At 39.4% G+C, this 12,541-nt stretch overlaps 1 protein-coding gene across 1 annotated transcript; it reads left to right on the top strand.

Annotated features, from left to right (window-relative positions):
• The first annotated feature begins 2,635 nt into the window (after positions 1-2,635).
• Positions 2,636-11,989, top strand: LOC149834633 (serine carboxypeptidase-like 32). The gene is made up of 11 exons (XM_090009421.1): positions 2,636-2,765; positions 4,523-4,744; positions 5,232-5,339; positions 5,446-5,541; positions 5,657-5,749; positions 7,603-7,685; positions 7,800-8,087; positions 9,095-9,228; positions 9,688-9,783; positions 10,299-10,404; positions 11,837-11,989. Exons 1-11 carry the CDS (start codon positions 2,636-2,638, stop codon positions 11,987-11,989), a joined length of 1,509 nt encoding a protein of 502 aa, XP_089865547.1.
• The last annotated feature ends 552 nt before the right edge of the window (positions 11,990-12,541 follow it).

Here is a 12,541-nt window from a genome sequence, read left to right as displayed (position 1 = left end):
TTCCATTGGAAAGTTTTGCTTTGCCCGTTGAGCAATAACTTTCTTGCAATGTGTCTGGGCAACAATGTAACTCACTATCCCTACCTTACCTAGGCTTTAGGGGCAATAATCACTTTAAGACTATATATATGCTACTAATGAGGTAAGGAACTAATGAGCGATAATTCATAGGTGTAAGTTGTATGGACTCAATCTAACCACATAGATGTGTTCAGCATGACTTGTTTTTGGACACACTTTTCTTATGTAAAAATGTGATCTTTTGAGTTATGAAATTTTGTCACATTGTGGGCCGTTGATTTTTGGACCCCTTTAAAAACTTAATTACTTGTCATAATCACATGATTTAAAATAAGTTTCCTACTAACCAAATCATGTAGGCCACATCTGTAACATTTGATCTACAAAAAAGTAAAATTTTTTGAAGAAAAGAGTATTTTCTACTTATTAATTAGTTTCTTACCTTCATTAGTAGACAATATTTACCATATATATCACATTTATAACATTTGATATACAAAAAGTTAAAATGTTTTGAAGAAAAGAGTGATTTCTACTCATTAGTTTCTTACCTTCATCAGTACCTAATATTTACCACATATATATAATGAAAACCTACAAATTGAGTATAGTACTATATGAAACATGCTATTGGATTTTTGGTGTTTTTTTGAAATACTGACCATACAAATGTGATCTATATATTTGTTTTTATAGGAATCACATCTTGGAGCATTTAATTCCGATGCATGGATAGGTTGTTATAAGGTTTCAAAAATAAGCGGCCTACAATTTTCATAATTTTTTGAAGATTCAAATACCATTTTTTCATCCAAAATGCATGATCCAAGTGTCTATTTCAATAAATCAATCATGCTGAACACATATGAACACATATACGGGGTTGAAATTTCTAAAAAAACACAAAAAATCCAATAACATGTTTTATTTAGCACCATGCTTATTTTGTAATATATATATATATATATATATAAGGCACTTTTATGGTTCGGACGTTCCGTTATAGAACAAGAGGTATCACATTGATTGTGGCCTTGTTTCACTTCCTTGGTATAAAATCTCATGGGTACTTCCCTCTTGCCCAAGGGCACTCACAAATTTGATTTTTTATTTTGGAAAATAAGACACAAGAACATGCAAACTTTTTTGATTTTTTGAATTTTTAATCAACAACAAATAATTTTGATATTTTAATGCTTAAAAATAATAATTTTTTCTAAAAAAATATTAAAATTATACCCATATATATTAGCATGCCCGCACGTGTCACAAAGAACACACGGCCAAATGGTGACATAGCTGAAGATAGTTTTTTCCCTGGCTTTGACCTTATCGTACGTAAAAGATGTGTGTGCCCGATATTGTCCAGACATGTCCTTCAGCTTAAGTACCTTGTCATAAAATAAGTTTGAGGTCGTTTTGGATCAAAACAACTTGCGCATTGAAGATCCAAACTCGTTTGTAATTAATGACGCCATTACTAAAACATGACCCATTTTGAAATAGAAGGCATTTTTTATGCAGCGAGCGACACCCATCTCGAAAAACTCCAGGAAGGGTGATGCACGCCGCTGCGTTTTATGTGAACACTTTTAACTATTACCAACTTTGGCTGGTCACAGGTTTTGAATGTACTGTTTGTTAGATAAGCATTAGCGTTCTTCATAGCTACCTGTTGAGCATGCAAAAAAGCCTACTCAGAAGATCGACTGCACTAATTTCAGCAATTCCCATCCACCAGTAACAGCACAGACTTAAACACCAAGCGCAATCCGTTGACTAATGATTACACACTTTCAAACTTGCCATGCTGTCAGAAGATAAGCCAAAAATCGTATACCCAGCCCACACAAAAAAAGTCACACCAAACATGGTATTCATTCTTTTCTAGATATATTGGAATCATAGTCATATTTCAACAACAAGAAGAAATGTCCAATACACTATTACACTCCATTGATAAAGAAGGCTACAGTTATGGACACAATATTGAATAACACAACAACAAATAGGGAGACTCCACTAGTATCATTCCATTAGCTTTTACAACACCCCTAATGCATGTGACTGAAAATCAAATAAAATCCAACCCTAGTCTATGTCACTAAGACATGAACATAAAATTGACTTGTACGGGTTGATGACATATATGAAATTTTTTAAGAAATAAAGCACAAGGATATGGGTCACCACACCTGGCTAGGTGGGTCGGTTTAACGCATCTAAGTTGAAAGATATCACCAGTCCAATAGTTGTAGTTGGACTAGCATGTCTCATTACAATAAAAACGTTAAATTTACGATGAATTAACTAAAAAAAACTAGTCATCCTTAAAATTGGAATTAGCTACCGATAAATTCGGTCTCAAAATCCATCGCTAATTAGCGATAGATAAAAAAATTCTGTCGCTAATCCATCGCTAATTTATAGTTGATTGTCACATTGACAATCCATGTGCGACAGTATTCTACCAATCAAAGCACAAAGAGTCGTGCACCTCAAACCTATATAAGTACATCCCCATCTCTTGGTTCCCCATCGTCGGTGTCCTGATCGCATAAGGCCGATCCCATCATCCTCTTCTTCGACCAGACCTACAAGCGCAATTGTGCCTATGCCTGGCTGTACTCCGGCCAGACCCGCTGCTGCTCTCTCGGCAATCTCATGGCTCCGCGAGTTTTGGTATCAGGCACGATCGCAACCCCTCACCCTCGCCAATGATGACAATGAGGCTGAGAAGACCTGTCGGTAGGAGCTCTCGCTAGTCCTGACCGAGCTCCTTCCACCACCACTCGATCTTCTTCGCCTACTTCGCCGATGCCTTGCGGGCCTCTGCGACTGGCCATCGCTTCCCTAGTTACTACGGATCGATGAGCAACTCCACGACGAGCACTTCTCCATCGATTCCAGCAAGACCACCGAGTTGGAGAGGTCCATTGGTGATGATTCGTCTTCATCTCTCAGCTCCACTCATTCCCTGAGGTCGTCAGTGACCCATTTCAGATCGCTGGTGTCTCCAGAATCCTGTGGCGGATAGACCAATTGCTCGATCCATGAGGCGAGAGAATCGACGCTGGCAGATTCAAAGGCAGCAACGCGGGCTGAGGCCAAAAACCATAAACGAAAAAAAAAGAGCAAGGATTTTTTTTTTAATTTTAATTTTTTTTATTTTTACGACGAATATTATCTGTCACTAATATCCGTTGCCAATTTAACGACTGAAGGAATATTTATCTGTTGCAAAACCAAATTTAACGACGAACTCGTGATGGATCATGTCCGTCGATTATCCATCACAAATTAACGATGAAAACAACAACATATCGCTTCTATCGCTAATTAGCGATCAAAAATTTGTGATGGACTCTATCCGATGTTAATCCATCGCAAATTCGTTTAACGACAGATTAGCGTCGAATAGAGTCCATCGCTAATTAACATTTTTCTTGTAGTGTCCCTTGCCTTGAGACCGAAGTAGTAGGCTCCATAGTTGGTGCTCAGGTGGGTGGCGAACGAATTCTACCTGTTTGGAGGTGGGTTATTAATTATAAATATAAATAAAACATAGCTGTTAATTATTAGAAAAAAATATAGGTGGTCAATTATATTATTGATTAAAAAACATTACTCTTAATGCTACCCGGGCCACCTACACCCACCTCGGTTGGAGTTGGTGCTACTGGCATCCCTATCATTACTAATATTATATATATATATATATATATATATATATATATATATATATATATATATATATATATATATATATATATATATATATATATATATATATATATATATATATATATATATATTTTGTGTCCTGTGACCTCCTTTCCTTCTATTTTCATGTAGTTTCAAGAAAGCTTCACCAAAGTTCTCCACTCCCCTCATGAAAAACGTGTTTATTACACCCGAAATTGGTGAGCTACTTACTGCCCCTTAAGTCAAAAGCTAGTAGTACTATATATATAAAACATTATTAAAAATATAAAGCATAGATCATACACGAACACGGATCCCATCATTTGAAATAGGATGGGTTTTATCATACGTTCAATCCTAGCCATCCAGCCATTGATTGGATGGCCAGGATTGAATGTATGATGAAACCCATCCTAGCCATCCAGCCGTTGATTGGATGGCTAGGATTGAATGTATGATAGAACCCATCCTCTTTCAAATGATGGGATCCGCGTTCATCATACATGTGAGGGGCGTATTCAAGGAGCCAAAAAGGGCATGTCCCTATGACATATCCTAGTGCGCACAACAGCCAGGTAGGTCAATGAATTTTCTTTAGTTTTACAATAATTTCTTTATTAGACTATGAAACGTAGTGTGCTTTTCTTTGGTTTGTGTTCATCTGATGGGTATAAAATATGGATATAACTGAGTCTCTACGTATGGTGGTTAGTGCTCATGTGGGAGAGGATGACGCGTTTCTTGGTGTGTCTAGTACTCTTTTGCTTGGTTGCATTTTACTATGTAAAACCTGCAGGTGGTGTGAGAAATGCAGCAAAGCCAGTTGAGAATAGAGCCGAAAATCTTGAGGGACTAAAAGATTTGGTCACAGATTTGCCAGGGCAGCCCGAGGTGGGCTTCAGGCATTATGCAGGTTATGTGACTGTAAATGAAGAGCATGGGAGGTCACTCTTTTACTGGTTCTTTGAGGCTGCTTCTGGTGCTGCAGAGAAGCCCTTGGTGCTATGGCTAAATGGAGGTACTATTCCTTAGGCTTCACGCATTAACAGTTTCTAAAACTATATGATCTTCGTTGGAAATTGATTGCGACGACAGTATCGGAGAGAACTTAATACTATGAATTCAGTAAAGAAGTAGAAATATGTAATTTTGCACACATCTTGATTGAAAGGGCCGGTGTCTGGGAAGTGCTGACTTTACCTCCCTCCCCACTGTCTAAATCTAAACTCGTTAGATTTCAAAACTGATTTTAATATGTCATGCCTGTGAGTAACTCAGTCTTCAACTGCTCAATTAACTGCAGGGGTTTTCTTTTTAGTTCCTTTCTATTTATTTATTTATTTATTTTTTAATTCATAAGGTAGCTTGTCACCAAATCGACTTCATGGGGATAAATTTTTTTACTTGCTATATATCTAATAAATATAAGTGTTTGACAAAGGATCATAGTGTTGCTTATCAAAACAATAAAAAATAGTTTCTTCAGAGACCATTTGTGTCAATAGGCCCAGGGTGTTCTTCTGTGGGGTATGGTGCAACACAAGAGATTGGTCCTTTCATTGTCGACTCCAGAGGAAATGGGTTGAAGCTTAATCCTTATGCTTGGAATAAAGGTAGAATTATTTCGTTTTCTGAGTTTAGTTAGACTTAGTGATATGATGACTGAAGATGAAAGAAAAGGTTAAATTGCTGAAGCAATGTTGGTGATGTTATTTGCAGAGGCTAACATATTGTTTTTAGAGTCCCCGGCTGGTGTTGGCTTTTCATACTCCAACACAACATCCGACTACAGCCTTCTCGGAGATGACTTTACCGGTAAACTACATTGAGAGAGAGAGAGAGAGAGAGAGAGAGAGAGAGACTTTTGGAATATAAGAATCTAACATAAATTGCTTTTCATTTTACTCTGATGCAATCTATGTGTGAGCAGAAAATGACACTTACACCTTCCTACACAAGTGGTTCTATAAATTCCCAGCATACAGAAATAACACTTTCTACATTGCAGGAGAGAGTTATGCAGGTATTTATCAACATTCATGAATTAAGCACATGCTATGATTCACTTTGAGCCGGGATAGCTGCCCAGTATGTCTGCAAAGATTGGGAGCATATTCAGTGATCGGCAGAGTACTTTGCAAAAGTACTCTGCCACAATCACTGGCTGCCACATTCCATGACCGCTACCTCCTTTAAAAGGAAGCCCCACATTTCCCCTCTTAAAAGGACCGAGTACTTTGTAACTACTTGGTCTGACATCCACAGTTATTCTTGCTAGCGCTTTGAAAGCAAGCAAATCCTCGTTTCTCCAAAAGAAGGGGAAGCTTTTGGAAACCAACTTCCGAAATATGAAAAACTAGATTCCTCTTAATAGGAAGTCGGTTTCCTCCTCACTTTCCAAATCATTTCTGTCTCACTAAAATGTTTCTCCCTCGCAACATATCACTTCACTTACTTTCTCCTTATTTTTTTATGAAAAAGTTTTTATAATAAACTTGAATATTTTGATTTTATACCGTTTTATGCTTGTTTTCTTGCTTCCACTCACACATCAAATTGCTTTCTATGCATTTTCTTTTCATTTTTTATGCACTTGAATAATCGTTTCACAATTGTTTCCTGCTTCCCTTTTATACTACTTTTTAACACTCACTTCCCTATTTTCGCTTCATGCATTACTTCTCGTACATATTCATTTCGTTTCTTGGAAACTATGGTCCAATCACTGGATCAAACCAAACTGAGATTATTGCGCTAGGCTGGCTAGGATCTAAATACTTCTAGGTTTGGAGGTCATTTTTTTTATTTTCTATTGAATCCATATTGACCTTAGACACTACTATATATTTGTTTTTGAGTTATTTAACAAGGAGAAACTTGAGTTCAGATACCAACTGGGCTCGGCTTGGTTGGTAGGAGCTGTCAGTGCACGTCTCCCTGTGGTGGGACGTTGCAGGTTCAAAACCCCAGTGGTACGATTGAACAAACTCCGGTTCAGATGGTTGAACCCAGGAGAGAATGACGCCCCGCCATATGGCCCACCATCCATGCGGTTGAAACTCCTCAGCTGCACCTTTTACGGGAGCCTGCTGTTTCTAGCATCCGGGGAGGGACATGCACTCTGGGTATCGAACTCTAGACAACCTTCAGCTTGAGTGCTTTAAGCTGACCTACCTAGCCAGGTTTGCAGGGCCATTGTTGGCTTATTTTGATCTTAGACTTGCACGCAAGATTTAAGGAAAATGCTCATTTATCAAATTGAGTACCATCCAATCAGAGGCTAAAGGTAGTCATGGGTTAGGTTACATGAAGTTTGGACTCGGATCTGATCTGAAACCAGATGGATCAAAATAAGTCGGACCAATTTACTGCATTATTAGATAGATGTAAATTATATTATTGGGAAATAACTTGAATTAAGCTTATGGAAGAGGGGGGCAGGTGAATTGGAGCGACAAATGGATGTAAGTAGTTGGCCCAAAGCCCTGCGTCCACCCTCCTTGTTTTGTTTTTATTTTATTTTATTCGATCCCACATATGATGTTTATGCAGGTTATTGTCCAAATAATAAATCAGCCTAAACAATAATGGGAAATATTAATCCCAATTTTATATGATAAATGCACAGAGAATGAAAATCATGAAAATGTCACAATAAATTCAATTTATAACATTTTTTTCAAAATGTCATAATTTTAAGGTGATTTTAATTTTTTAGCACTTTTACTTTTTTTTAGTATGTTTTTTTGTTTTATTTTTTAATGCATGCAAAATTTTCTTGATATTTTCTCAAAGAACAAATGTTTAAAAGTGATTGTGAGGTTTGAGAAAATCCCAAGAGCAAAATTTTGTGAATTAAACTGGTGGTATCTGCAGGGAAGTATGTTCCAGAACTAGCAGAGCGTATTTATGGCATGAACAAGGATCCTTCTTTGTATATTGATCTCAAAGGTTTCTTGGTACGACTCTTTTTTCATGAATTTTTACAAGAGATATCCCTTTACCTTTCAACTTTCCGGGGCCTATCGATGCTCGAAAGCTCCATTTCCGGCACTAACTTGAAATGCATTTAGTTGGGCAATCCAGAAACTTCAGATGCACAAGATTGGGAAGGCCTAGTGGACTATGCGTGGAGCCATGCAGTAGTGTCGGATGAGACACACAGAATTATCAAAGAAACATGTGATTTTAACAGCAGCAACACATGGAGCAACCAGGAATGCAACAAGGCTGTGGCAGAGGTTCTGCAGCAGTACAAAGAGATCGACATTTATAGTCTCTATACTTCTGTCTGCATCAGCAATAGTTCTAACTTGGAAGTTTACATCACGAAGCCAATGTACAAGACTGAATCCACGATGGTTAGTATTAGTTGGAAACATGGATACACCAAACTCTTCATAAATGAAGCACCAACCATGCCTTATACAGGCTTGTGTCTTTCTCCACTTATAGGAGGCCATTTTACTTAAACAGCAGCAACAATAACACCGCACTTAGGGAAGTAAATGGGCCAGATTCGGTTCGGATTCAGGTATTGAATCCAATCTAATCTGATGTTGCTCAACTGAATTTGGATCAGATTTGGAATAGATAGGAAAAGTTAATACTAAATCCAGATCCGACTAGCTAACCGGGTATATCTGATCCAATTCCTATCCGTTGGCATCCCTAAGGTCCACTACGTACGCTCATGCGCATTGAAGCAGTTTCTTGCATAATAGAAGCTTATTGAATCAACAGTCTCTCTCTCTCTCTCTCTCTCTATATATATATATATATATATATATATATATATATATATATATATATATATATATATATATATATATGTGTGTGTGTGTCCTGATCCGTCCTCCTATTTTAGTGGGTTTAATAGGGAAAACAGGTTGTGTCTAGGACTCTAGGCCTACATTAATCAGTCAAATGTTGCTGTGTTGGAAAGATGAGCCACAACCCAATGACTCCAAAGTGGTCTACTTGCTACACTATGCTAGGCTCTCTAGGAATCATGAATCCAACCCAACTCATTTGCAACTACACTTATTCCTATGCACAATTAGCCATTTTTTGGACTAGTATAAAACTAACATTTTGCTGCACTGTTTTTTCATATTTACACGGAAAACCACTTCCAAGATCAGAGACCTAGGCACGCTAGCTCTGACTGCCATAATTACGGTCGTTGTTCTGGCAGCGTAGAACCCCATGGGCTTACCACTTGCCCTCAGTGAGTCGCCATGCTTCGTCTTGAGGAAGGAGTAACGCCCATGGGATTTGAATCTAGACTGCTGGCCTAGGCTCCATCCCACTATGCCAAACCTCTTTGGGGGCATAAATTTGCTACACTAATTCACTAATTGTGCAGATGCCAAGGATAATGGGTGGAAACTATGATCCATGCTTGGATGAATTCGCCAATGCTTTTTACAATAGACCTGACATCCAGAGAGCCCTCCATGCAAGTGACGGCCACAACCTCAAGAGCTGGAGCATCTGCAAGTACTCTCACACAATCTTGCCATTATTATCACACACACACCTCTCTCTCTCTCTCTCTAAAATCACAAAAGTGTTTTTCATGAAACTAACCTTACAGATGTGATCTAGATGTTTTACTTAGTGGGACCCAGTTTTAAAATCGTTCAATTATAACATGTAGGTAGGTTTTTTTATAACGCTTCAAAAATCGATGGTGGCCTACAATGTGTGATACTTTTTTAAAATGGTATTTTTTCATCAAAAAAACATGACCTAGGAGCCAGTTCCCACTATGTTGAACGTACTGAATCCATCAATGAGGTCAGATTGGAGCAAAACAATTTGACCACCGAGGTCCAGAGGCGTTTGTAATCACCATTACCAAATGTTTCCTCATAGAAATGCATCAAATGCTTTGCTCATTACCTCCTTAAATTCAAAAAGATTATTTTTTGATATTGGTGTTGATAATGTATGCAGTACAAAGATATTCCATGATTGGGCAGACTCCAAATCCTCAGTTCTGCCCATATATAAGAAGCTGGTAGCTGCGGGTCTTAGGATTTGGGTGTACAGGTACAGCATGCACCATTAGTTTCCCCTTTTCCCTTTTTCCTTTTAGAAACTTTTCAAAATGGCACCTAACCTTTTCTCATAATTCACAAATACACACCTAATGTTATGGATTAGGTGGATTTTGATTTGATATCCTCCTCCCTCAATTTTTTTATTTATCTTTAAAATGTATTGTTATCTAGATTAATATCGTTCTCATATATACTATAAAAAAAATGGTTTAATTTATATACGAGATTTTTGAAGTTTGAACGGGATGAAAAAAGTGACTAATAAAATTTTTAAGGTCACATTTGAGATTTTACAATAAATTTAACGACAAAACTGCCATCATTTTTTTTGTGTTGAATCGTAAAAAGGTTAAGCGATTTTTTGAAAACATTCAAAAGATAGGTGCATTTATGAATTTTGTAGAAAACTTAGGTGCTCATTGGAATTTACCCTTTTTCCTTTTACTGCACTTCCTATGAAGTCTATTAACATGTTAGACTTAGAACTACCGTTTCTTCATGCAGTGGTGATACAGATGGAAGGGTGCCAGTTCTATCAACAAGATACAGTCTCAATGCTCTTGGGCTCCCAAGAATTGGCTCATGGAGGCCATGGTATCACCAGTTGCAGGTAAACCAGAATATTTAGTAGTAAGTGTTGGACCAAATTAACTTAAGAGCCTTGAAAAGATCCGCAGAAGCTTTCCTTTCTTTTTATACTCCATGGCAGGGATGTCACTGAATCAGATTTAGTCGCCTTCTGTGAACCGAAACCATATGCGATCATAATCAGATGCGGATATAGTTTTCATTTTGTTCTGCCGAATCCAACAAATATTCGAATTTGCTGGATATTTGAATCCGCTTACATGTAAAATGTGGATTTGATATGAACTTTAATTTCACCATCCCATCCGTTTATCAACATCCGATTAGGGATGGCAGTGGACTGGGGGAAAACCGCCCGCCCCGCCCCGCCTCACCCCATTTGGACCGGGGATGGAGGACATGAAATGGGGATGGAGGTTAAAATCAAAACCCATGCGGGGATGAACTTACGCTTTCCCTCGCTTCACCCCGATCCGCCTGCCCCACCCCACCCCGTCACACCCCGCCCCCAATCCTTCTTTAGGGATGACAATGGACCGAGGAAAAACGGGCGCTCTGCCTTGCCCCGTTTGGACTGGGGATGGAGGACATGAAACAGGGATGGAGGTTAAAATCAAAACTCATGCAAGAGATGGAGGCAGAGATGGAGGGCAGGATTTTGAGATGGGGGGGCGGTGGAGACCGTTTCCGGCCCGGGCCCCTGCCCTGGTCCACTGCCATCCCTACATCCGATTAGTCAAATAAGGTATTTGGTCACATCCGACAGCCTTCTCACGTGGGCGAGTGCAGAGGATGGCACGTACCTCGTGTTCTGAGTTGGAACCACAACATGGACGACTGTGGGAAAGCCAGAGTTGGGAGTACATCCTAGGTTTGGGACCTTGAAGGGGTGTTTGAAGAGAGGGTGGTGTATGTTCCCCGTGGAACACGGGGCCGCGTGTTCGGGGGTTCGAATGAGTGCCACGTTGGCACTCATTTGGGTGTGTACGAAGGAATATTGCGGATCCCAAGATATTCCTCCGTACATAACTCCCGAATGAGTGCCAACGTGGCACTCATTCGGACCCGCGAACACGGGGCCCTGTGTTTGCGGGGGGAACATACAACCTGCTCGCGTGTTTGAATCATCGTCTGCATGCATCCATGGGAAATCCAGAGAGTGGGCCCCACGGATGACAGCAGGCCAACGCAAACGTGGGACATGGGGATGCCTGCTGGGTGCATACCATGGACACGAATTTGAAGTTCGGTCCCCCCTCCCTCCCCAACTGAACAATAGAGGACGGGACACACCCGGAACTTAATTTTTTTTTCAAGACTTGGACAGGGGACAGGACGCACTGTCCAGTCCATGCGCGTCTGCAATTCAAATTCCCCCTGAAGGTTTTACTAGCTAGTGTTCCCGGTTTTCCCTTGACTTAGACACAAACCTTAATTTCCTCTTTTTCTTTCAGGTAAGTGGCTGGTTACAAGAATATGAAGGGCTGACGTTTGCAACATTTAGAGGAGCAGGCCATGCAGTGCCCATCTTTAAACCTAGCAACTCCTTGGCTTTATTCACTTCCTTTATCTCTGGACAATCTCTCCCTCTCCAGCGTCGAACCTAATGCAGACTATGCCAACTTAATTAGCGACGGAATTGATCAAAATGTGATATGCAAAATATATGAGATGTTTACATATATATATACTGTAGGTGAAGTTTGTTTTGAAGAAATAAGCTCCATGAGCATAGCGATTGCATCATGTAGCAGGGCCTCTAACCATAGTAGCAATAACTAAGAGTGTGGTGATGTCCAATAAAGGTTATATGTATTTGTTATTTTGGATCTATGTGAGCTCTCTCTCTCTCTCTCTCGAGTTGGTGCGTGCTTTGTTAAGCTGCAGAAGAATCTACGTTTCACTTGTTCTGGTCTTGCCCAATATTTATGAAAATCTTTAGCAGGACCTGGAGGCATCCAGAAGTATTTGTTAAGGAGGAGTCCTTTGCGCTAGATCTGATCTTGGGGCCGGTTTGTATTAGGCGCAACAAGAGGTGGAGGTTCATCTGACGGACGTGGTTGCTTACTTCTTGGTGGTTTGTTTGGATGGCACGAAACGATGCTAATTTTCATCATATTCGAGTTAACATTCAAAACCTGATGCATAAAATCTTGGTA

Source organism: Nuphar pumila, chromosome 6 (genome assembly GCF_984573655.1).
Source record: "Nuphar pumila chromosome 6, dmNupPumi1.hap1.1, whole genome shotgun sequence".
Lineage (NCBI taxonomy): Eukaryota > Viridiplantae > Streptophyta > Magnoliopsida > Nymphaeales > Nymphaeaceae > Nuphar > Nuphar pumila.
This window is presented reverse-complemented; position numbering and strand designations above follow the sequence as displayed.

What these genes read in the sequence shown, in the direction of transcription:
- LOC149834633 (XM_090009421.1), top strand. Translation starts at nt 2,636, where the DNA reads ATGCCTGGCTGTACTCCGGCCAGACCCGCTGCTGCTCTCTCGGCAATC. An exon ending in CAATGAGGCTGAGAAGACCT is followed by an intron (nt 2,766 to 4,522) that starts GTCGGTAGGAGC and finishes TAAAACCTGCAG; the next exon opens with GTGGTGTGAGAAATGCAGCA. An exon ending in GGTGCTATGGCTAAATGGAG is followed by an intron (nt 4,745 to 5,231) that starts GTACTATTCCTT and finishes TTGTGTCAATAG; the next exon opens with GCCCAGGGTGTTCTTCTGTG.